The sequence below is a fragment of the Scyliorhinus torazame genome, chromosome 8 (genome assembly GCF_047496885.1).
Source record: "Scyliorhinus torazame isolate Kashiwa2021f chromosome 8, sScyTor2.1, whole genome shotgun sequence".
Classification (NCBI taxonomy): domain Eukaryota; kingdom Metazoa; phylum Chordata; class Chondrichthyes; order Carcharhiniformes; family Scyliorhinidae; genus Scyliorhinus; species Scyliorhinus torazame.
This window is the reverse complement of record NC_092714.1, coordinates 269,816,065-269,841,406: the sequence shown is the minus strand read 5'-3', so window position 1 is coordinate 269,841,406 and position 25,342 is coordinate 269,816,065. Positions and strand designations below refer to the sequence as shown.

General features: G+C 47.6%; 1 protein-coding gene across 1 annotated transcript in view; it reads left to right on the top strand.

Annotated features, from left to right (window-relative positions):
• The window catches only part of LOC140428633 (double-strand-break repair protein rad21 homolog), a 135,274-nt gene that overhangs the window by 15,325 nt on the left and 94,607 nt on the right, over window positions 1–25,342 (top strand). Inside the window, exons 2-3 of the mRNA XM_072515300.1 lie at window positions 4,269–4,446; window positions 11,118–11,247. Coding sequence (XP_072371401.1) covers window positions 4,303–4,446; window positions 11,118–11,247 — 274 coding nt within the window. The 5' untranslated portion in view covers window positions 4,269–4,302. The remainder of the gene's footprint in view (window positions 1–4,268; window positions 4,447–11,117; window positions 11,248–25,342) is intronic.

The following is a 25,342-nucleotide window of genomic DNA, read 5'->3' as shown; positions in this document are numbered from 1 at the left end:
GGGAGCGGTTGCTGCAAGAACTTTTGAGGGTGGACAGACAATATGCGGAAGCACCGGAGGAGGGACTGTACAGGGAAAGGCAAAGGCTACATGTAGAATTTGACTTGCTGACTACAGGCACTGCAGAGGCAATGGAGGAAGGCACAGGGTGTACAGTACGAATATGGGGAGAAGGCGAGCAGGTTGCTGGCACACCAATTGAGGAAAAGGGGAGCAGCGAGGGAAATAGGGGGAGTGAGGGATGAGGAAGGAGAGATGGAGCAGGGAGCGGAGAGAGTGAATGGAGTGTTCAAGACATTTTATAAAAAATTATATGAAGCTCAACCCCCGGATGGGAGGGAGAGAATGATGGGCTTCTTGGATCGGCTGGAATTTCCCAAGGTGGAAGAGCAGGAAAGGGTGGGACTGGGAGCACAGATCGAGGTAGAAGAAGTGGTGAAAGGAATTAGGAGCATGCAGGCGGGAAAGGCCCCGGGACCGGATGGATTCCCAGTCGAATTCTATAGAAAATATGTGGACTTGCTCGCCCCGGTACTGACGAGGACCTTTAATGAGGCAAAGGAAAGGGGACAACTGCCCCTGACTATGTCTGAAGCAACGATATCGCTTCTCTTAAAGAAGGAAAAGGACCCGCTACAATGCGGGTCCTATAGACCTATTTCCCTCCTAAATGTAGATGCCAAGGTCCTGGCCAAGGTAATGGCAATGAGAATAGAGGAATGTGTCCCGGGGGTGGTCCACGAGGACCAAACTGGGTTTGTGAAGGGGAGACAGCTGAACACGAATATACGGAGGTTGTTGGGGGTAATGATGATGGCCCCACCAGAGGGAGAAACGGAGATAGTAGTGGCGATGGATGCCGAGAAAGCATTTGATAGAGTGGAGTGGGATTATTTGTGGGAGGTGTTGAGGAGATTTGGTTTTGGAGAGGGGTATGTTAGATGGGTGCAGCTGTTGTATAGGGCCCCAGTGGCGAGCGTGGTCACGAATGGACGGGGATCTGCATATTTTCGGCTCCATAGAGGGACAAGGCAGGGATGCCCTCTGTCCCCATTATTGTTTGCACTGGCGATTGAGCCCCTGGCGATAGCGTTGAGGGGTTCCAAGAAGTGGAGGGGAGTACTTAGGGGAGGAGAAGAGCACCGGGTATCTTTGTATGCGGACGATTTGCTACTATACGTGGCGGACCCGGCGGAGGGGATGCCAGAAATAATGCGGATACTTGGGGAGTTTGGGGATTTTTCAGGGTATAAATTGAACATGGGGAAAAATGAGTTGTTTGTGGTGCATCCAGGGGAGCAGAGTAGAGAAATAGAGGACCTACCGCTGAGGAAGGTAACAAGGGACTTTCGTTACCTGGGGATCCAGATAGCTAAGAATTGGGGCACATTGCACAGGTTAAATTTAACGCGGTTGGTGGAACAGATGGAGGAGGATTTCAAGAGATGGGATATGGTATCCCTGTCAATGGCAGGGAGGGTGCAGGCGGTTAAGATGGTGGTCCTCCCGAGATTCCTCTTTGTGTTTCAGTGCCTCCCGGTGGTGATCACGAAGGCTTTTTTTAAAAGGATTGAAAAGAGCATCATGGGTTTTGTGTGGGCCGGGAAGACCCCGAGAGTGAGGAAGGGATTCTTACAGCGTAGCAGGGATAGGGGGGGGCTGGCACTACCGAGCCTAAGTGAGTATTATTGGGCCGCTAATATTTCAATGGTGAGTAAGTGGATGGGAGAGGAGGAGGGAGCGGCGTGGAAGAGATTAGAGAGGGCGTCCTGTAGGGGGACTAGCCTACAGGCTATGGTGACAGCCCCATTGCCGTTCTCACCGAGGAACTACACCACAAGCCCGGTGGTGGTGGCTACACTGAAGATTTGGGGACAGTGGAGACGGCATAGGGGAAAGACTGGAGCCTTGGGGGGGGGGGGTCCCCGATAAGAAACAACCATAGGTTTGCCCCGGGGGGAATGGATGGGGGATATGGAATGTGGCAAAGAGCAGGAATAACGCAACTGAAAGATCTGTTTGTGGATGGGAAGTTCGCGAGTCTGGGAGCGCTGACCGAGAAATATGGGTTGCCCCAAGGGAATGCATTCAGGTATATGCAACTGAGGGCTTTTGCGAGGCAACAGGTGAGGGAATTCCCGCAGCTCCCGACACAAGAGGTGCAGGACAGAGTGATCTCAAAGACATGGGTGGGGGATGGTAAGGTGTCAGATATATATAGGGAAATGAGGGACGAAGGGGAGACTATGGTAGATGAACTAAAAGGGAAATGGGAAGAAGAGCTGGGGGAGGAGATCGAGGAGGGGCTGTGGGCAGATGCCCTAAGCAGGGTAAACTCGTCGTCCTCGTGTGCCAGGCTAAACCTGATTCAGTTTAAGGTATTACACAGGGCACATATGACTGGAGCACGGCTCAGTAAATTTTTTGGGGTGGAGGATAGGTGTGCGAGGTGCTCGAGAAGTCCAGCGAATCATACCCATATGTTTTGGTCATGCCCGGCACTACAGAGGTTTTGGATGGGGGTGACCAAGGTGCTTTCAAAAGTAGTAGGAGTCCGGGTCGAACCAAGCTGGGGGTTGGCTATATTTGGGGTTGCACAAGAGCCGGGAGTGCAGGAGGCGAGCGAGGCCGATGTTTTGGCCTTTGCGTCCCTAGTAGCCCGGCGCAGGATATTGCTAATGTGGAAAGAAGCCAAGCCCCCGGGGGTGGAGACCTGTATAAATGACATGGCGGGGCTTATAAAGCTAGAGCGGATTAAGTTCGTCCTAAGGGCGTCGGCTCAAGGGTTCACCAGGCGGTGGCAACCGTTCGTCGAATACCTCGCAGAAAGATAGACGGAATGGGAAAAAGAAGGCAGCAGCAGCAGCCCAGGATCGGGAGGGGGGGGGGGGCGGGGAGGGGTGGGGGGGGGGGGGGGGGGAGGAGGAACCAGAAGGACTCTCAGGGTTGTTAATATATACTGTATAGTATGTATAGGTCGTTGCTACAGATAATTATATATTGGACTGTTAAATTATATTTTTGGAGAGTGTTACTTGTGACAAGGCAGTTGCCAATTAGGGCTAGTTTTCATTTTTGTTATTTATTATTTATTCATTTTTTGTTTATTAAATAGGTCATTGTTATTTGTGTTGTTATAATATTGTGTAAAGGATGCACAATGTACTGTGTTGGTTGACCAAAAATTTTCAATAAAATATTTAATAAAAAAAAAAGAAAGTGCTATCCATTTAGTCCCACTTGCCTGCTTTTTCCCCATACCCGTTCAATTTTTCTCCCCTTCAAATGTTTATCCACTTACATGTTGAAGGTTAGTATAGAATACAATATAAAAAATGAATACAGCCATTCTTTAAATTGTCGTTTTTTCTGAGATGCTGGTAAGAATACAATTAACTTCTGTTAATTGTGGAAAAAATGTTTACCGACATGATGGTGTGATTTTTTAATTACATAATCATTTAAAATAGGCAGTTATATATGTCACCTCCTCCCAAATAAGAATTACATTTACAAGACTTTAAAACTGATGTACTGTATTTGTATCTTCCAATGTTTAATACCATACTTTGATGATCATTACATTTGTTTACAATTCAAATTAAGTTGCAAGTGTAAGTAACCACAGTACAGTCCTCCTGTTGGAGTAATAGTTGTGTCACAGAGAAAAGTAGCTTGTGATCAGCGGACACTGATGGCTGTGGTTGCCTATAGCATAAATACAATTTTATACGTGATAAAATTTATACTGTACTTGTAAAACTGATCAGATTCCAAGCACCAACTATTTTTCTTTCATGGGATCGGAGTGTTACGAGCATTTATTGCCCATCCCTAATTACCCTTGAGAAGGTGGTTGTGAACCTCTTCTTGATCTGTCGCAGTCCATCTGGTGTAGGTACACCCATAGTGCTGTTAGGAAGGCAGTTTCAGGATTTTAGTCCCATGACTGTGAAGGAGCAGTGATATAGTTCCAAGTCAGAATGGTGTTTAGCTTGGAGGGGAATGACAAACTGTAGAGTTCCATATATTACTGGAAATAGAACAGAATGACTAACATGTTGCAGATTAGCTTAAAGTCAACTCCAGACAGTTTATATAATGTGCGTGTCAATGAAAACAGGAAAGGAAAAAGAGGCATTCTTGTGATATAGTTGGTTTAGCAATCCTAATATAGCTATTAGAATTCTTACACCTAACTGATGTATTGTTAATAATATGATCCCTTATTCTGCAATGTTTCACAATGTTTTTCTTTCCTTCACCAGCATTTTCTCTAACTTAGTTCTAGTAGCTGCAGTGATGTTTTATGCTGCCTTATTTCTCAGCAAACGTGGGCCATTGGCTAAGATTTGGCTTGCCGCCCATTGGGACAAAAAGTTGACAAAAGCCCATGTGTTTGAATGCAATCTGGAGACTACTGTGGAAAGCATTATTTCACCCAAGGTAAAGTAACTGAATTAAATGAGCAAGTGCTAAAGTATTAATATATAAGGCAGAGTTGATGGTATAAAATTGCTTTATACTTTGAATTTAATTTATCAAATTATAAATTAGTTCTCAAATTGGTTCATGTCATGTGATCTGTAAGGCTCAGTCAATTACATTGCAAAAGCCCTTGGCATTTCAAAATGTCTATTCTGGAAAGATCCACTACTTAAAGAGGTTGGAGGTGCTCATTCTTCCTTGTTAGTTTGACCTTTAATAATGATGATAATCTTTATTAGTGTCACAAGTAAGCTTATATTAACACTGCAGTGAAGTTACTGTGAAAATCCCCTTGTCGCCACACTCCGGCACCTGTTCAAGTACAATGAGGGAGAATTCAGAGGGCCCAACCTAACAGCACATCTTTCGGGACTTGTGGAGGGAAACCGGAGCGCCTGGTTCTTCACTTCTAATTCTTTCTACATATTTAATTAGAGTTGTTGCTTTATTTTCTGTTCAAAGCTAATGGGCGGGATTCTCAACTCCCGCGCCGAAGTGGCCGCGCCGTCGTGAACGCCGTTGAGGTTCACGACGGCGCGAAACGGCCCCGATCCCGACCGATTCAGGCCCTGACAGTGGGCTAGGATCGGGACCGCGTCATCTACACGCGCCAGGCCTGTCGCCCGCGTAAAGGCGGCGCCGCATATATGACGCGGCCGGCGCCGCATAACTGCCGTCATCCGCGCATGCGCGGGTTGGCCGGTGCCAACCCGCGTATGCGTGGTTGCCGTCTTCTCTCAGTCCGCCCCGCAAGAAGATGTCAGACGGATCTTGCGGGGCCGCGGAAGGAAGGAGGTCCTCCTTCAGAGAGGATGGCCCGACGATCGGTGGGCACCGATCGCGGGCCATGCCACATTTGAGGTACCCCCGGTGCAGGATCCCCCTTCCCCCACCCGCAGGCCAACCCCCCCCCCCCAGCGTTCACGCACCGTTCACGACGGCAGCGACCAGGTGTGGACGGTGCCGGGGGGAACCCGCCGTTTTGGCCTGGATGTAGAAATCCATTCCTGTTGTATTCGAGTATACTCAATGTTCTCCAGCTTTGATCACTAGATTATGTCTGAGTTCATCATCCCAGAATTGCTGTCAATCAAGAATGCAGAGATGTTGGAAGTCAGTGGCTTCTGTGCGCCGCCCGGAGATGTCATTTCCGCGCCAGCTGGCGGGGCGGAAATTCGTCCTGCGCGGGCCTAGCCCCTTAAGGTTGGGGCTCGGCCCCCAAAGATGCGGAGCATTCTGCACCTTTGGGGCGGTGCGATGCCCGACTGATTTGCGCCATTTTGGGCGCCAGTCGGCGGACATCGCGCCGTTTCCGGAGAATTTCGCCCGAGGTGCAATTCCTCCAGTTTGTGTTGGGCTTTACTGGAACATTGTAGTTGGCCAAGGACGGACATGAGAGCAGGGCGGTGAGTTGAAATGGCAAGGCCAGGAAGGTCTGGATCCTGCTTGCGAACGGACCAAAGATGGTCTGCAAAGTGGTCCAGCAGTCTGCGTTTAATCTCTCCAATGTAATATAGCTGCATTGGGAGCAGCGAATGCAATAGACCCGATTGAAGGGGCTGCATGTGAAGCGATGCCTCACCTGAAAAGAGTTTTGGACCATGGATGGTGAGGAGGTAAAGGGGCAGGTGTTGCACCATCTTCCACCAGAGGCTAACAACGATGGATAGGGGAGACTGGATTCTTGCCCGAGACATTTGTAACCAATATTACAAGGAGTTCAGTTTCTTAAAACAGATATGTGGATTATAACAAAAACAGTAAATTCTGGACAATCTCAGCAGGTCTAACAGCATCTGTGGAGAGAGAACAACGCTAACGTTTTGAGTCTGGATGACTCTTTGTCAAAGCTGGAGAGGGCGGGGGTGTGGTGAAGCAGAGGGGCTGAATGGAGGGTCAGCGATATGTGGAGATTGATAAAGATGTCTCGGACCAAAGAACAAAGGGAATGTAAATAGTGGTGATAATGACTAAGAAGGGATAGTGGCACATTGACAGATCAGAATGTGTTGATGGCAGAGCAGGGATAAGCAGTGTGCCAAAGGACAACTTAGAACAGGAACAAATGGCACTCATGGGATGGGTGGAGAGAGGGGAGACAATGGTGAGGGAAAACAGATCGATGGAAGAAAATAAAACAAATTGGTGGAAATAAAAATGGGATGAAGGTGGAGGAGAGAGTTTGCAGTCTGAAGTTCTTGAATTCCATGTTAGTTCCGGAAGACTGTAATGTGCCTAATTGGAAGATGAGGGGCGAGATTCTCCGACCTCCCGCCGGGTCGGAGAATCGCCGGGGGCTGGCGTGAATCCCGCCCACGCCGGTTGCCGAATTCTCCGGCACCGAATATTCGGCGGGGGCGGGAATCGCGCCGCGCCGGTTGGCGGCCCCCCCCCCCGCAATTCTCCGGCCCGGATGGGCCGAAGTCCTGCCGCTAAAATGCCTGTCCCGCCGGCGTAGATTAAACCACCTACCTTACCGGCGGGACAAGGTGGCGCGGGCGGGGTCCTGGGGAGGGCGCGGGGCGATCTGGCCCCGGGGGGTGCCCCCACGGTGGCCTGGCCCGCGATCGGGGCCCACCGATCCGCGGGCGGGCCTGTGCCGTGGGGGCACGCTTTTCCTTCCGCCTTCGCCACGGTCTCCACCATGGCGGAGGCGGATGAGACTCCCTCCATTGCGCATGCGCGGGAATGCCATCAGCGGCCGCTAACGCTCCCGCGCATGCACCGCCCGGAGATGTCATTTCCGCGCCAGCTGGCGGGGTGGAAATTCGTCCGGCGCGGGCCTAGCCCCTTAAGGTTGGGGCTCGGCCCCCCAAAATGCCGAGCATTCTGCACCTTTGGGGCGGCACGATGCCTGACTGATTTGCGCCGTTTTGGGCGCCAGTCGGCGGACATCGCGCCATTTCCGGAGAATTTCACCCGAGGTGCTATTCCTCCAATTTGTGTTGGGCTTTACTGGAACATTGTAGTTGGCCAAGAACGGACATGAGAGCAGGGCGGTGAGTTGAAATGGCAAGGCCAGGAAGGTCTGGATCCTGCTTGCGGACGGACCAAAGATGGTCTGCAAAGTGGTCCAGCAGTCTGCGTTTAATCTCTCCAATGTAATATAGCTGCATTGGGAGCAGCGAATGCAATAGACCAGATTGAAGGGGCTGCACGTGAAGCGATGCCTCACCTGAAAAGAGTTTCGGACCATGGATGGTGAGGAGGTAAAGGGGCAGGTGTTGCACCTTTTGCGATTGCATGGGAATATGCAGGGAGATGTGTTTGAGGTGATGGAGGAGTGGACCAAGTATCCCGGAGGGAACAGTCCCTACGGAAGGCTGAGAGGCAGTGGGGGGGGGGGGGGGGGGGGGGGGGGTCGGGGGGGATGGTGAGGGGAAGATGTGTTTGGTGATGATATCATGTTGGAGTTGGCAGAACTAGTGGAAGATGATCCTTTGAATGTGAAGACTGGTGGGATGAAAAGAGAGGACAAGTGGAACCTTTTCCTGGTTATGGGAGGGAGGGGAAGGGATGAGAGCAGTGGTACGGGAGGTGGGCTGGACATGGTGAGAGCTCTGTCAATCACAGTAAGTGGGAAACCACGATTAAAGAAAAAGACATTTCAGCAGCACCATTTTGGAATGTAGCATCATTGGGATAGAGGTGAAGGAACTGAGAGAATGGGGGAGTCCTTACAGGATGTGGGGTGTAAATAGCTGTAGTCTAGGTAGTTGTGGGAGTCAGTGAGCTTGTCGTGGATACCAGTGGACAGTCTATCCCCAGAAATGGAGATGGAGAGGTCAAGGGAGGCAATGGATGTGTCAGAGATGCACCATGATCCAAGGGCTGGGAATTGGAAGCAAAATTTGGATTATAATATGGATTATGAATAAATGTGAATGATGAATAAATGTGGAATATAATATTGTCCAGTGATTAAAAAAGATGCATATTTTCTGACTCCCATATAAATATAAATCAGGATTTTTCAAAGTGTGGGTGTCAGGACAGTCATGGAGCGATTGGATACGCCAGTCCTGTGATGGACCTGATTGCAGGTGAAGCACCCAATGGCTGCTACTGGCTTTTACATTGAGAATGGTGGCCGCTGCCGTATTTTAAATGAAAATAAATGAGGCTGTATGGAGTCTTCCAGCCAGAAGCGGCAGCAGAGAGCAGGTCACACGCCCTGCACGTACATGTTTTTGACGCCAAATCACGGAACAGGTTGCTTCCATTTTCCAGCTGCTGGCAAACAAGGCTGGTGAACTGTGAAGATGAATGGTTTTCTTAAAAGTAAGAGGTGGTCAGAGACTCAAATAGGCAGTATTCCTTTTGGTGAGGACTTCACACGGAATCTGCTGGAGAGAACTGCTCAGAAGAGTACAGGGCAGGACAGAGCAGTGTTAGTGTTAGCTCTGTACAGAGCTCCACGGCCTTTGGTTAACAGCCCACAAAGAAGAAACTTGGCCGGCTAAGTGTTGACGCCGGCGTAAACACCGGAGTGTTTCAGCGATTCCGTGGCCCACAGGGGGCCAGCAAGGCGCCAGAGTGCTCAGCGCTGCTCCAGCCGCCGATACATGGCCCTGCACTCACGGCTGCGGGTCCGCGCATGCGGTGCCGGGTCTGCGCAACATGGCAGAGCCACACAGCGGGCCAGCGTGGAAGAAGGCAGGCCCTCCCCAGATCACGCGCGCACGCCGATCGGTGGCCCCAATCGCGGGCCCTTAACTCTGGAACAAGCAGTATAAAAATGATTTCTTGTGTTATGGTTTTGTCAATTGTGCCAATGCAAATAAGGATGTAGAGCCCTTGTCTGTTCTATGCAGGGAATTACTGGCAAATGGGAGGAGAAGTTTCAGATTCTGAAAGATAAGCGGTGGGTGAAAAAAAGTTTTGAGGTTGAGACCCAAGTGACAGTTATTAATTTAGGGCAGACTCTAAATTAAAAGGCTACGCTGCTGTAGCTGACCAATAATACCACATTAAAAGCGTGCCAAAAGCCCATCAGGCTGTCAGCAGTCTGGTGTAGCATCTCCCAGGAGTATCCAGTGCTGAATAAAACACGCATTTTATTGCTACTGCCCTTCATGGTGACCCACATGTGCGAGGATGGATTTTCCGTTTCCATAACTTTGAAGGTGGCACAAAGAAACTGGTTGAAGTCTGTATGAGGGGCGACCTAATAGAGGTCTACAAAATTATGAGGGGCATAGACAGAGTGGATAGTCAGAGGCTTTTCCCCAGGGTAGGGGGGTCAATTACTAAGGGGGCATAGGTTTAAGGTGCGAGGGGCAAGGTTTAGAGGAGATGTACGAGGGTACTGGGTGCCTGGAACTCGCTGCCGGAGGAGGTGGTGGAAGCAGGGATGATAGTGACATTTAAGGGGCATCTTGACAAATACACAAATAGGATAGGAATAGAGGGATACGGACCCCGGAAGTTTAGAAGATTTTAATTTAGACGGGCAGCATGGTCGGCACGTGCTTGGAGGGCCGAAGGGCCTGTTCCTGTGCTGTACTTTTCTTTGTTCTATCTGATATGTGCATTGCCCTCTCCTTCTTTGAACCTGATTCAAGTGAGATTGTGAGGACCAAGCAGGCTCCCTTTCACATTCAAGGTAAGCGAACATGGCATAAGTTGTGACGGTCGGCGGCGTGGGTCACGAAGGTGGGCCAGTGTGCGTCCCAAAGGTCAGCTGGTTGGCAAAAGTGGGTAAACAGTTGTCTAAATTACACCTGAAAGTTGGTTAATGTTTTGACATTTAGCTACACAGTAAGTTATAAGACATCTCTGGAATATACAATATATGCTCTATGTTTACTTATATGAATGCTTTTGGCTTGTGTCACATCTGGATAAAATATATGTGCCAATAATTGGTGTTGTACATTGGAAGAAAGAAAGGAGTTTGCATGCCCTGAAATAGCTCTTTTGAATTGTTACAGATTACTACTAAATCGGTGGATTAAAATCCATGCTCTCTTGCAGAACATTAAAAAAAAAAAAAATTTTCACTTGTTAATCATACACTGTGGCGTAGTTAGCTAATCAAAGGTGAAAATGCATGAATTTGATTGGCACATATATATCAAGTTGCCACCAAAATTTATGAAATGATAGAAAAGTTCTGTCAAACAGTAAACCAGCTATGACTTCAAGGAAATTGGACTTTTGCATTGTTTGATATTTGTGAGAATACAGTAGCAACATGTACTACTCTTCAAAACCAATTGCAGTTTTTTGGAAAAGAACCATATCATGTTAAAGGATCAGATGAAAGCAAATGGGTCAGTCATTTGTTGGACCAAAATATCTGATGAATTGGTTGATCTCAGTTAAGGCAGTGGTAGAGGTTCACTACTGGCCTCAGGTGCCTGGGAGAAAATCGGTCAGGATCCCTATTCTTGATTGCCTTCAACAGTCCTACTAAAAGATATACGTATTGGGATATAGGTAGGGACTAAAATTTACTGAACCATTGATGGGGGCTTTAGTGAGTGGCAAAAATAGGTGTGCATTTTTAGCAATGGATAGAAATTATTTCAGGATATGCAGAGTACACAAATAAGGCTCGGACTTGCGATAAATTAGAACTTTATTGTGCAGAAAAATAAATTCAGTGATGTTTGTGTCCCCTCTAGGTTAAAATAGCACTGCGAACGTCAGGACACCTGCTTTTAGGGGTGGTGAGGATTTACCATCGGAAGGCAAAGTACCTCTTGGCAGACTGCAATGAAGCATTCACAAAAATTAAGATTGCCTTTCGTCCTGGTACTGTACACTCGCTGCAGCTCTAAACATCTTTGCTTAGTAAAGAAATGTATTACTTTGATTTATAAAAGATTACTTTATCATTTAGAATTTTTATTTGAGATTTAATTTAATGGATAATCGTATAAATAGTGCCACAAGGCACATGAGAATTTCAAGGCTTTCTTTCGACCCTCAGATTGCACCATCCACATCTGATCATAGAATTATACGTAATGGGATTTCCTTAGCGTTCATAAATTTCTCAAATAAATCCTTATCAGCTGAATGCATTGGTTCCTTTTCTTGTGACACTGTCGGTGTCACTGGCATTTGGAACACTTTTTGCTCAGGTTTTTGAATAGAATTTTGATCATTATAACAACTTCAGCTATTGTTATAAATGCGTAATCTATTATTTTCCAATCATTACATATCTGTTGCTGTATGCTGTCATGCAGTTTATGGTTGGTTAGATTAAAAAGTTTAGATTAAATTAAATAAAAATTACATTTAGTTTTAACCAGACTATACTTTCAGTATATTGAAAGCTTTGCAGCAAATAAAAACTGTCAGGTAAATAGAAAACGGTATGGTAATTTAATATTTTAAGTTTATTCTATTCCTTCTTTGCAATTTATGATTTTGAGGAGTCAAACTAATTTCTCTGCAAAAGTGTGGTTTTACTTAAATCTAGGCTTGTTGGCATTAATATCAGAGAACGTTTTGAAGCTCAGTTGACGACTGATTAGCGCAATAGTGTGACACAAGCCAATTATTGCGGATATGTACCGTGAACTAATCCTGCAAATACATATCAGTTTGCTCAAGACAAAATCACTTAGCTTAAATACTTCCCACAGACAAATAGTTAACAAGGAAACAAGGGGGAATAGAGTGAACTGAAACTCGGGGGAAATAATAAATTCTGAAATTGTAAAATATTGAGGCCAGATGTTATCGAACAGAGAAGGGGTGTCAGCTGACAATAAAATTACATATTGTAACGGTACCCGAACCAGACCCCAATTTATATTAGGAAACTCTTTTGAGACCCCAACAATTTTTCAATTTGTAAACCCTTGAGGAAAGGATACTTCGCTCCAGAAGCGATTCCGCTAACAAGGGATCTTTTATATTAAAACAAACTTTTTTATTAACTCATAATTAACATCAAGCTTTTCAGTGAACAGTTAAAACAGTTACTTTTTTTAAAAGTCTTTGAGCTCACTTTCCCATCCACTTCCCATGCCAAATCATGCCAACCCATGCCCTCCACCCACCCCATGTCCCCTTTCAGCTACTTTGCTATCTTCTGAACCCCCACAGTCTCTGGGCCAACTGAGTGCCAATTCATACCAATCCATGCCCCGACCCACCACCATTTGTCATTACACCCTCCGTGCCAACTCACCCAGTATCTACCATGAGCAGACCTCCGGAGCAATGCTGAGATGAAATAAAGTTCTGAATATCTATTACAGACTTTACAATATAAAATAATACTTTCATTCATAAAAGCCAATTCAATACATTTAAATCCTCTAAAATACTTAACCCCTCCTAAAAGGAAAAATTTGCATTCCTAACCCCACAACAAAGGCAGCTAATCCTTTCATAACTTCTTGAACTGTCAATCAAACTGAACTCACAGACTCCCCCACTGTGATGATAGGTTGTGAAAACAGTCAAGCACTAATGCTATAATGATGCCACTTAGGAGTCGGTGGCATAGTGGTATTGTCACTGGACTAGTAATCCAGGGATCCAAGGTAATGGTCTATAAAATACCTGGAATTAAAAATCATGATAACCATGAAACCATTGTTGATTGTCAGAAAACCCCATCTGGGCCCTTAACCTCCCCTCATGGGCAACTAAGGATGGGCAATAAATGCTGGCACAGCCTGCGACGCCCGCGTCCCATGAACAAATTTTTTAAAAAAGAAAAAACTTCGGGTAATGTCAACATACAGCTACTGAAACTACAAGTATAGATTTTCTTTCAACTCAGACACAGGCAGATTGATTTTCAATTCTTGAAGGGCATTTAAATAATTTGATAGCTTGGCTTTTATCTGCCTGTACAGGCGTTTGGATGAAGAAAGCGAATGTATTGTAGATTACTCCAAGGTAGATCAGAAAGTCAAGAGTCTGCAAAGGGTTATGTAAGTGGGGAAAAAATTTGGCAGATGGGTGTATAACGTGGGTAGATGTTAGCTTGTTCACTTCGGCAGATCGAACGAAAAAGCAGTATTCTAAAATGGAGAAAGATTGCAGAACTTGGTGGTACCGAGATTTCTCTGTGTCCTAGCACACAAGTACACAAAGTTAGTATGCAGGTACAGCAAGTGAGTAGGGAGGCAAATTGAATGCTGACAATTATTGCAAGAGGAATGGAATATAAAAGTAGGGAAGTTTTACTGCAACTATACAGGGTGTTGGTGAGAACACCTCTGGAATGCTGTGTGTAGTTTTAGACTCTTTATTTCAAAAATATATCATTTCTTTAGAAGCAGTTCAGAGAACACTTATCCTCAAATTATGTTTATTGAGATTTTATATTCAGGAACAAAGTAACGCACCAAAATTACAAAATAATAAAGCACCCAAGGCAAGGAAGGGAAAAAACCCAGATGCAGCTTAACCGCATGAGCACAGTATGGAACAGGAAAATTACATCACCATTGGCTTAATACATCATTCAATGATACAGCACAGCTTTCTCTTCTCTGATTCCAGATCATTTGCACCCATGTAGGAGCAAGGAACGCATTTGTCATACCCTCCCTTTCAAAAACAAAAGAAAATGCACGGAAACCAGATGTATGACGGAGTTACAGGCATACTGCATAACTCAACAAAATCCCAAACCCTGGCCCAAGGCAGAACCACAATTATATTGAAAGGAGACGGAGAGGACTGGCAATAGTAAACCGTGTGCTCAGATTATGGTTAGGCCCCCCGTGCCAACCAAGTGAGAAAGAAAAGGGAGGAAGAGTGAAGAAACCTACCCAGCCAGCTATCCCGCCAAATGACAACACTCACCAGCGAAGAAGAGATCAGGCCACATAATCAACAAAATGGGGACCCACGTCCCAGGGGAACAACATGATAACCACCAAGACACAGAACTCGACCCATCCACCAACTACTGTGCAGCAGAGAGACAAGGAAACAAAACCCAGCCCCCCAGGAAGCCCCTGCCCATGCCCTCAGAGAGGGACATCATGAGCCCCTCGGGATAACCGGTTAATAGCCACAGCAGCGGACCTGGCCTCGCCCAGCACCAAAAAAAATTATACCCCCAGGGCCTCTAGCATACCCCCAAGAAAAGAAAACCTGCACCCCAGGTTGCACCCTTTCCAGCCCTATCCAGAGCCATGCACCATAAGAGGATAATTGTTTCAGCCCTGGCCAGGAGGGGAGATGCTCGAGCCCGAGAAAAGGAGAAATCATCAAGACACCCAAAAATGAGGCGCCATGCAAAGGAGAGCCAACTGCTTCGTCCCCGGCATACATATAGGGAGCCCCGTCCACACCCACCCAATCACCTGGCCAGATCAGAATATGAAGACCAGCAGCATGCTCACCTGAATGAAGAGATAACCAGAAGGAGAGAGGAAAACTCCCAGAGAGGGGACACCCAGCCTAGCTTGAAACATTGTCCTTTGAGAGGACTATCTATGGTGTGAAAAATAAATAAAAGACATAAGCATATGGCTGTTGCTTAGCAACTGGAGGCCCTTGTAAGATGAAAAACTTTTCAGTTTTAGATTGGGGAATTTGAGAGAAGTTGGAGACAGGTGTCTCGGAGAGTGAACATCACTCAACTCTGCCAGAGGAAAGACTGCACAGGATGGGAGCTGCAAAGAGTCAGGCTTCCAAATGTACAAGTTACAGTCCAGATAACCAGGGAACTGGGACAAAAAGAGTGTACGAAGTCTGGAGTAAAGTGAACAGAGACAAAGGTATTTTTCAGAAGAATTCAAGGAAGAGTAAACAAAGTGTTCCAAGTTAAAGAGACAATCACAGTAACTAAATTTGCAATGGGACAGCAGACCTCCGGTAGAGGAAACGTTTGATGTCAAAACAATCTGGCAATTGAGAGTTAAAGCAATTGTGAGCAGTTTGCACAGCCGTCAAGACAAAAAAAATCCCAAAGGGGTTGGTGTGAAATCCTGGATTCCCTGTTAAAAGTGGAGCAGAAACTTTATTTGAACATGTCATTTGTAAAACCATGACTGGATTTCGGAATGCAAACTGTCAAGGAAAAGTGTGATTATGAGAGAAGAATTTGAAGCGTGCTTTTGGAGCAGAGTTTGGAAACTCTCATGTGAAAATCATCTGGGGGATTCTGAGGAGAAACCCACAGCCACTAACGTGGGTTTAGAGCAGTGTGTGTATTTGACCACAGTCATCTTGTGTGCATTTTTTTCTGTTAATGAAACCATTGTGGCTTAAGGTGTACTTTGTAATCCATGCTAATCTTTAAATCTGTGTGAATTTGTTGGAATAAGTGGGAGTAAATGAGTATTGTATTATAATCAAATTTTTCATGTTTTATTGAAATATACTTTTTTATTAGGCTTTTTAATACTTTGTTGTGTTTATTGTGAAAAAACCCAAAAAAACTGTGCAAAACAGGTGCGGAACAGAACAATTCTAGCAAACAGGAACAAGCAAGACAGGGTGTGATGTACCGGCCGCGTTGTGCTTCACTCGAGTGCAACGCAGCCAATAGATTCTGGGAGAGGCCTCCTGCGGGCATCCCGGTAGCCTTTATGCCTCATGGTATATACCCAAGTCCCATGAGGTGTCGGAATCAGAAACCCACCCAAAGGAGGCGTGACCAAATGGCATGCGCCTAAGTAGGTTTTAAACTACTTAGGCGAGCTTACTCGGGATATTCTGGCCTCCCAGATCTACCGGCCTCTCCAGTAAGGCAGCAGCAGGCGCCATTCAATTCTGGTCCCCATAATCATGGACCAGGTGGAATGGCAACCGGGGGGGGTCGCCCGGTCCATCGGAGGGCCATGGTGGTCAGGGATAGTGCAAGTTGACTCCCTGGCCTTCCGCCTGGAATGCTGGCACCTTGGTATCGCCACCCTGACATTGCCAATGTGCCCCAGTGGCACTGCCAAGCTGACAGGAGCACTGCCAGCGTGGCAGTGCAAGGGTGCCTGGATGCCTCAGGCACTGCCAAGGGTCAGGTTCCAAGGGGAAGGTGGATGGATGGGTGGTATGAAGGGTGGGGGGTGCAGAGTAGAGATGTTGGGGCCTCTGGGAGGTTGGGGCGATGGGTTGGGGTCCTGGAATGGTGGGCTTGTAAGGGAGTGTGGGGGGCCTGAGAGGAGTGGGCGTCCTCACTTGGGGTTGTGAGGGCACTTGGGTGGAGGGTAATGCCCCTGTGTGTGGGAGACCCACAAGCTCTCTTAGAGAGCAAGGCATCCTTTCAGAATGGCGGCCAGATCTCTGAAATCCCCAGTGCTGAAAAAATCCTAAGTGTGGGCTAAACCGCTGAGAAACTCCCCAGGGCCCAAAAAAGTGACTAAGTGTTGTTTGATAGCAGTGGGGAACTTGCCGGCAGAGCCGTAGAGAAATTCCCTGCAAAACCCGCCACAAATAAACTGAGAAAGTTTTCATTAAGTTACGCCCCTAATAAATTCAGGACCATATACTTAAGGAATCGACGCCTCTAGTTTATATAACTGATTAACTCAACAGATTAACAAATTGAGCTTGGGAAAAGGAAGAACATGTCAGTTCAGGATGCATGTCTTTATGCATTGTGATATCAAGACTTAGCAAAATAAAATTAATTAGCTCATGGAAATCCCAACAGTACTAAGTCAGCCAAAGTGGAGCTCATGAATTTAAGATAGGGGTCCCATACTTTACAGAATGCATCAGACTTAGAACGGATCACAGAGGTAAAGAATTCCATAGGAATGCATTCCATAATTAACCTATGTCAGTTTTGAATTGAGGGAATCTTGTCACTAATCCAGGAACATAGGATAGTCTTATGAGCTGCAAAGGTCAGGATATTGTAGAGCCTCTTTTCATTAGAATCATTCATTCTCCCATCTGGAAGGCCCAGAATCAGGAACACCAGGATTAGACTCTAAGGTTCTATCAAAAATCCTTTCCAGCTCACTGATTACACCAGATCAATAGGATTGAATCTTAACACAGGTCCACAAGGAATGTACATAATCACCCTCAACTGCCAGGCACTTCCGGCACATTGGGGATATAGCAGGATCAAACCTGTGACTAAGACTTGGCGATGAATGCAGACAGTGGCGTATCTTGAACTAGGTCTCCTTCATTTTATTACAAACCAAAATTTTACCAGCTTAGTCTCAAATATTACCCATGTGTCTCGTCATTATTGATTGCTAAGTCCCTTTCCCAACACTGCAATGCACCCGGCGTGCTAACACAGTGGCTTACTCACTCTTCCAACTTCATCCACTGGGCAGGAGATACAAAAGTCTGAGAACACGCACAAACAGATTCAAAAACAGCTTCTTCCCTGCTGTTACCAAACTCCTAAATGACCCTCTTATGGACTGACCTGATTAAACCGGATGCCGGTGTCTATGTATTTACATTGTGTACCTTGTGTTGCCCTATTATGTATTTTCTTTTTCTTTTCTTTTCATGTACTAAATGATCTGTTTGAGCTGCTCACAGAAAAATACTTTTCATTGTACCGCGGTACACGTGACAATAAACAAATCTGAATCCAAATGTCTGTTTATTGAGCCCTGTTTAACCATCTGCACCTCTTTGCCAAACCATTTGATGCCAGATGGTATGGGACGGTGCAGACGTGGCGAATCCCGTGGCTCTTCTCAGGTGGCAAACTCTTCACTCGTGAAAGAGGCCCCGTTATCGGACACGAGAAACTCCGGGATTCAGAGGATGGAAAAACAAATGCGTAATCGCTCTATGGTCACCCGGGAAATGATCATCGCCAACTTGTGGACCTCCAATTGCCACTCGGAGGGACCAGCAAACTCGGCATGCATGCGGGCCCAAGGCACCCCGGCCACTCCCAAGGGCGTAGGGGTGCCGCAGGGTGGAGCTTCTGGTCTCTTAGCAGATGGAGCACTGCTGGGCCAATGTATCAATATTTAAAGCGCACCCTGATCAGCACTGCAGCCTAACGGCCCCTAGGTCCCATCACGCAGGTATTGAGGGCCCCACCCCCCACAATAATCATTGTCTACATTCATCATCATTCCTCCCCCCCCACCCCCCCCCGATAGTCCCGGTGTTCTTGTCTTCCACTTCCCCCATACATATCACAGGCATTCACCCACCCACTGATAATCATTGCCGGCATTCCTCCTCCACTCCCAAAATACTTCGCTGATACGTCACCACTACTCCTTCCCTCGCAGTATGGTAGCATAGTGGTTAGCACAGTTGCTTCACAGCTCCAGGTCCTAGGTTCGATTCCCAGCTGGGTCACGTCTGTGCGGAGTCTGCACGTTCTCCCCGTGTTTGCGTGGGTTTCCTCCGGGTGCTCCGGTTTCCTCCCACAGTCCAAAGATGTGTGGGTTAGGTGGATTGGCCATGCTAAATTGCCCTTAGTGTCCAGAAAGGTTAAATGGGTGTTACTGGGTTACAGGGATAGGGTAGATACGTGGGCTTGCGTAGGGTGCTCTTTGTAAGGGCCAGTGCAGACTTGATGGGCCGAATGGCCTCCTGCACTGTAAATTCTATGATTCTCGCGTTTCCCGGTTCTCACGGAATGTTCCGCCAACGTTGCTGATCCCGCGCACGGCTAGTGTGGGCTTAAAATCGCCCCCAGAGTATAATGTGGGAAAATATAACGTTCACTTTGGCAGAAAGAATAAAAACAATCTGAGTAGTACTTAAATGGAGAACAACTGCAGAGTGCCGATGTACAGAGAGATCCAGGTATTCTCATGCCGGAGTATTAAAACGTTTAGATACAGGTGCAGCATGTAATTAAGAAGGCCAATGGAATACTATCCTTTATTATTAGAGGAATTGAACGCCAAAGTAAGGATGAACACTAAACTCAGGATGTTATGTTTCAGTTATACAGAGCATTAGTGAGAAGTGCATTTTAAAAACTGCAGTTTGATTTCCTTATTTGATGGGATTTGTTTTATTGTCACGTGTACCGAGGTACAGTAATAAGTATTCTTCTGCATACGGTCCAGACAGATCATACCATACATGAAAAATAACAAAAATATAGGACATACATAAATACATTTAAGGAAGTGTGTAAATGCGTTGTAGGTAGGTGAGAGAAGGTTTACGAGATTGATACCTGGAATGAGTGGGTTGTCTAATGAGGATAGTTTGGAAAGGCAGGATTTGTTTCCACTAGAGTTTAGAAGAGTGAGGGGTGACTTGACTGAAGTATTTAAGATGCTGAACAGAATTGACAACTGGACGTGGCAAGGATGTTTCCTTTGGTGTGTGAGTCCACATCTAGGAGGCACTGTTTTAAAATTAGGGATCACCCTCATAGGACAGAAATGAGGCGAAATTGGGTGGAATTTTTAGTACAACCCTCTGTATGTTTCACAGGGGTGACATCTTCTGGTCCTGCTGCTGTCAATGGGAATTCCCATTGAACGTATCAAACTCCATTGGGAAATCCACGGCGGGGTGCGCCATTGGCGGGACTGGAAGATCCGCTGGCGTGAATGGCCAGAAAATTCCCCCACTGGAAGTGGGGGGTCACTGAATATTTTAAACGCAGAAGTAGATAGTTTCTTGTTAGCGAAGGAATCAAAGGTTATTGGGGCTAGATGGGGAATGTGGAACTCAAGACAAACATATTAAATATGATCTTATTGAAGGCAGAGTAGGTTCAAGGGGCTGAATGGCCTACTTCTATTTCATATATTCGTTTTGTGGGGCTGGAAGAGATGACATGCAGATATGAGGTCATGGAGGGATTTGAAAACAAGGATAATAATTTTAAAGTCAAGATGTTACTGCCAGCGAACACAAAGTTGAAAGGGGAAGAGGACTTGCTATGAGTTCAGAACTGGGCAGCAGAGTTCTGGATGACCTCAGATTAACAAAGGATACGAGGTGGGGAGTAGCCTGGAGTGCGTTGAAATTGTGGTACGGAAGTTTCCAGTACGACCCGCCACAGGAATCATTGTAAACTTTGACAGGCCAGCAAAAGGTCCATTGACTTTGGGTGGGAATAGAGTCCTAGAGATTTACAGCACAAAAAGAGGCCCTTCCGTCCATCAGTGTTTGCACTGGCAAACAAGCACCTATATTCTAATCCCTTTTGCCTTAGCCTTAGGACCTGTTGAGCGGTAATGAAGGCTGAAATGAGGGTTTTAGCAGCAGACAAGCTGAAACAGGTGCTGTTTGACGATGTTACAGATCTGGAAATAGTTGGCTTTACTGATTGCATGAATATGAGATCGGAAGTTCATCTGAGGATCAAATGTGACACCGAGGTTGCAAACAGACCTGCTTTATCTCAGATTGTTGCCAGGGATAAGGGTGGAGTTAGTAGAGTTAAGTTGGTGGACCCCTGGCAGATTAACGGTGATTTAGATAGTGTGGAGTCAGCATGATGCATCAACCAGTTGTCCAAGTGATGAATGGAAGATTTTAGGAATATTGTATTCTAAATATTGCGGCAATCTAAGCGTTAAAAGCCTGTGGTTATAGTGTATCATGTTTTTAAAAAGGATTTTGCTTTCCAGGGCCTGGGAGCTTTTAGGAGCCAGAAGGTGAAATTGACCAGAGGAATGTGTTTTTCAGTCTGGGCTCATGCACTGTGGTTTGACGGGGGAAAGCCCTTGGGGAGTTTATGTGCGTTCAGCCTGGAGAGTTGATTTGTTTTTAAGCTTGGGGAGATGATGTTATTGCTGGGTGGAGCTAAGAGATTCAGAGATTTTTGAGAAAGCTTTGGAGAGGAATTGAACTCTTGATACGGAATCCACAATGTTCTCCCATTAAGATAATGATAAAAAGAGTAATAATATTTAAAGAAGAGCAGTCTTGTCTGAGGACAAGGAAGAAGCTGAAACACGCCAAGTGAACTAGCTTTTGAAAATATTCAGCCAGAGTCTGAATGGGTTCTAATGGGAGCCAAATCTGTTTTAGTAAAGCAAGTATTACTCTGTGTTTTTATTTGTTGTTTAATGGGGAATTGAGGAGTAGTGTTGTAAGATGTTCTTTTTGTCTGTGAAGTTAAAGAGTTTAATATTGTAAAGTTTTTTAAAAATACCAAATACCTATTTCTTCATGCAATCGCTCCTGGAGCAAAACATTCTTTCCACACAGAATTACAAAATAAATATTGGAGTTGCAGTCCAGTATCCCAGCCACTGTTGGGGTCTGGTCTGGGATTGTAATACAAGTTGGGAGACCGGTGAAGTGAGTGAAATTCAGAAGCTGATTAAACTGTTAGAAAAGCCAAAGTAGAAAATGAGATTAAGAATGGAGGGAATGAAAAACAGAATGTGAAAACCTTTTCGAAATATTCCCAATTTTCCCTGCCCTTGCCGGCGACATCTTCCCATTTGTGTAGATTTTAATGCATTGAAATACTATTAGCAGACTCCCCGCCACATGATTCCCCCTCACTAAATACTAATACCACGTCGGAGAGGTTTACAACAGGTTTAGCCAAATGCGAATCAGTCGATCCCTCCAGGGACACAGAGTCAAGTACAGCCCCCGGAGGTAGAGGGACATGCCCTGGCAGTACCAACCTGGCACTGTCAACTTGCGCTGGGGGCAGGGTGGAGGGTGGGCCTTAGTGGGAGTCCCATGGAGGGGGACTCATTGTGTGTGTGGGGGAGGGGGGTTGGTGGAGCAGGCACTGGGGAGGGGAGTTGGAATTGCTGGTGATACTTCCACGGTGGTGGGAGAATGCTGACCACTGATTGTTGGGGTGGGGGGTGGGGAGAGCCCCCGATGCCTCCGTGGTGGGCGGTGGGGAGAGCCCCCGATGCCTCCGTGGTGGGCGTTAGAGGCCATTAGGTCTTTGTGCTTATCGGTGCGCCCTTTAAAGATTTAGCTGGTTGCTGACTCTATCAGCTCCTAGCCTACCAGAGTAATGATGTAAGCCACATCCACTCATTTTCTTTTCATTAAAGAGGCTCCATATCTGGAGAGAAAACTGGGTCGGGTTTCTCCGTCCCACCGCGCCAGATTTCTGATTCAGCCGCCGGCGGGATGCTCCCTTTCGCCAGCTGGTCAATGGGGTTTCCCATTGTGGGGCACGCCGTCGGGAAACCCCTGGGCTGCCGTCAAAACGGAGTATCCCGACAGTTGAGAATTCAGCCCCTGGTCTGCAACTGGAGAATTCCACAGCAGCTTTCAGTCTGAGCCTAACACTGCCAAATTTTGGTAGATTCCGGCCAATGGCACTGATTTGCCTTTAGTTATTGCAAGCCGTTTTGCGGGATTCTCTGTCTGCCGAAGTCGGGAAAGGCGACTGGTTGGAGAATCGGTCTTGATGCCGAAATCGTGGCGGGCACTGGGTACACGCCAAATCACAATTCTTTGGTGCCTCGACAGCGGCGTTAATGCGTTCCATTCCGCACTTACAGTAAACACTGTCCGTATGTCATTAGAGACCTGACCCAGTATTCTCCGGGGCCTCCATGGTGCCCCGCCTCGCTGGGGTGGGGGGGAAATTCCTGACGGCGTTTACTTGTGCTTATAAACACCGTGCAACAGGCGTTGTGGTTGATGCGGGAGAGAGGAGGTAGGACATGCAGAGGTGCGACCGTGGGCTGTCAGTCCTGACACTAGCCGGACTGGCTGGGGGAGGGAGGAACAGGCTGTGGGTCTGGGGCGAACCCGCACGGGACTGGGATGTCCAGGCAAGGCAGTCATCTTGGTGCGCACCCCACTGATTGCCTTTTATGGCTCGAGGTTCTGCAGAGTGACACCGGCAGCAGGCGGCCTACCCAAGGACAATACCCACAGTAACCCCTACAGCGGGTACCGGACGGGGGCCGTGGGGGGTTTTGCTGGCAACAGCAGCGCCAGCTAATGGTGCTCCTGGCAGGAAGGATGGGCGCCAAGGCCAGAGGCCCCCACGATGCCAGGCATCAACGGAGCCAGGGGTGCAGAGATGGGGGAGGAGTGGTGGGAGGGGGACATGAGAGGGGAGAGTTCGCATTGCCAACTAGGCCCACCATGTAGCCTGTTGGGCACGGGGGTACGCACCATGCTAACATGTCGGCCTTTTAACCCTGCAGACAATGGATATTGGAATTCAACCTGAAATGGTGACTTTCCTGCTAATCACTGCAGCCCTGAGGGTTGCACTGTGGCTCCACGAGCTGGATCTGCTCGAGGAGGAGGACACCGCAGAAATGGAGCCTTCCCCAGAGGAACAGGAGGCAGCTGGTGAGGATTGAGAGCCAGCACCCAAACAGACCAAGGAGGATGTGCAAGGAGGCGCCGCCTGAGGCCTTGTGGTCATTCGATGACGTGCCGGACGGGCATGCCATCAAAGACACGGGCTGAGCAGGGAGACAGTGCGACATATCTGCCAGTTCATGGCGTACCTGGAACCTTGGGGGAATGGGAGAGAACACCCGCTCCCGATGGCTGTCAAGGTAACTCTCTCTGAACCTCTAGGCCATGGATCCTTCAGGGCGCCATAGTGCGGACCTGTGCAGGATCTCATAGAGCTAGGTGCATGGGCGCCGTCTCAGAGGCCCTAAACATCTGATTGGGACAATACATCCACTCGAACGTGCAGATGGTGTGTGACCGTGATTTGTGATCGTCTGCGCCCGATTCCTGGCAGTGTGCACGATGCCTTCATCCTGGCACACTTGATAGTTCCTTGTCTCTTCGAGGCCCCTCCCCCTTCTGGCTAGGGGAGGTTGGCTTCTTGGTGACAGGGGTTATCCGCTGCGGTCGTGGCTGATGACGCCTCTCCAGAGGCCACAGACCGACGCGGAGACACGCTACAACGACACCAATGCCACGACCAGGGGCGTGATCAAGCAGTGGTTTGGCATCCTGAAGATGCTGTTCAGATGCCTGGATCACTCTGGAGGGCAGTATAGCACTACGATGATCTCCTACATCATGGTGGCCTGCTGAGTCCTCCACACCATTGCGCAGCAGAGGGGCGATGTATTGGAGGAGGAGGATGAACACCAGGCCTTGTCGAACAAGGAGGATGTGGGAAAGACCGAGGATGGACAGGTCATGGGAGGCTGCACAATGTCTGCACCAGGGCTGACACGCATGGGGCGGATGAGGGTGGGACACTGGAGCGATGAACTGGCTGAACTGCGGTCCCTGGACCAAGCCGACCCACAACATCCACCCCGCACCCTGCGGCCAGCACAGTCCAGCCCATCACTCACACTCTTCTGACAGAGCAACGAGTCAGGTTGTAACGTTGTGCACATATACAGGATTGACCCTAACCCCTATCGCTATCTTATGTGCTGCACCCATGCCGTTCTAGCTGGTGTCTACCTTTCAGGCCTTAGGAGCCATAACGCTATGTCTCGGTGGATCCCCAGTTGGTAATCAAAAGTGGAGGCGGCCTTTGGTGGCCGTCATCTGGTGCAACGGACCTGGATGAGCCTGGCTGCTGCTTGGGTGTCCCAGGTGAAATGGTGCCATCCTATTCTGCCTGCTGCCCATGTGATGCACCAGGGACATGAGTGGGGGGAATCCGAGGTGCTGCGGTGTTCTGGCACCTCCCCTGTGGAAGTGAATGGCACGGGCTCCATCACACACGGTAGCACTGTTGCTTCACAGCGCCAGGGACCCGGATCCGATTCCCAGCTTGGGTCACTGTCTGTGTGGAGTCTGCATGTTCTCCATGTGTCTGTAGGTTTCCTCCGGGTGCTCTGGTTTCCTCCCACAAGCCCTGAATTCTCCCTCTGTGTACCCGAACAGACGCTTTAGTGTGGCGACTGGTGGATTTTCACAGTAACTTCATTGCAGTATTGATGTAAGCCTACTTGTGACACTAATAAAGATTATTATTAGACCTCCTCCTCTCTCTGGGTTCCCAATGGTCCCCAAGCTACTCCATGGGGCGGGTGTGTGAGCGGAGCTAATCCCTGAGGCCCCCCGACCATCTGGAGGACTGCAC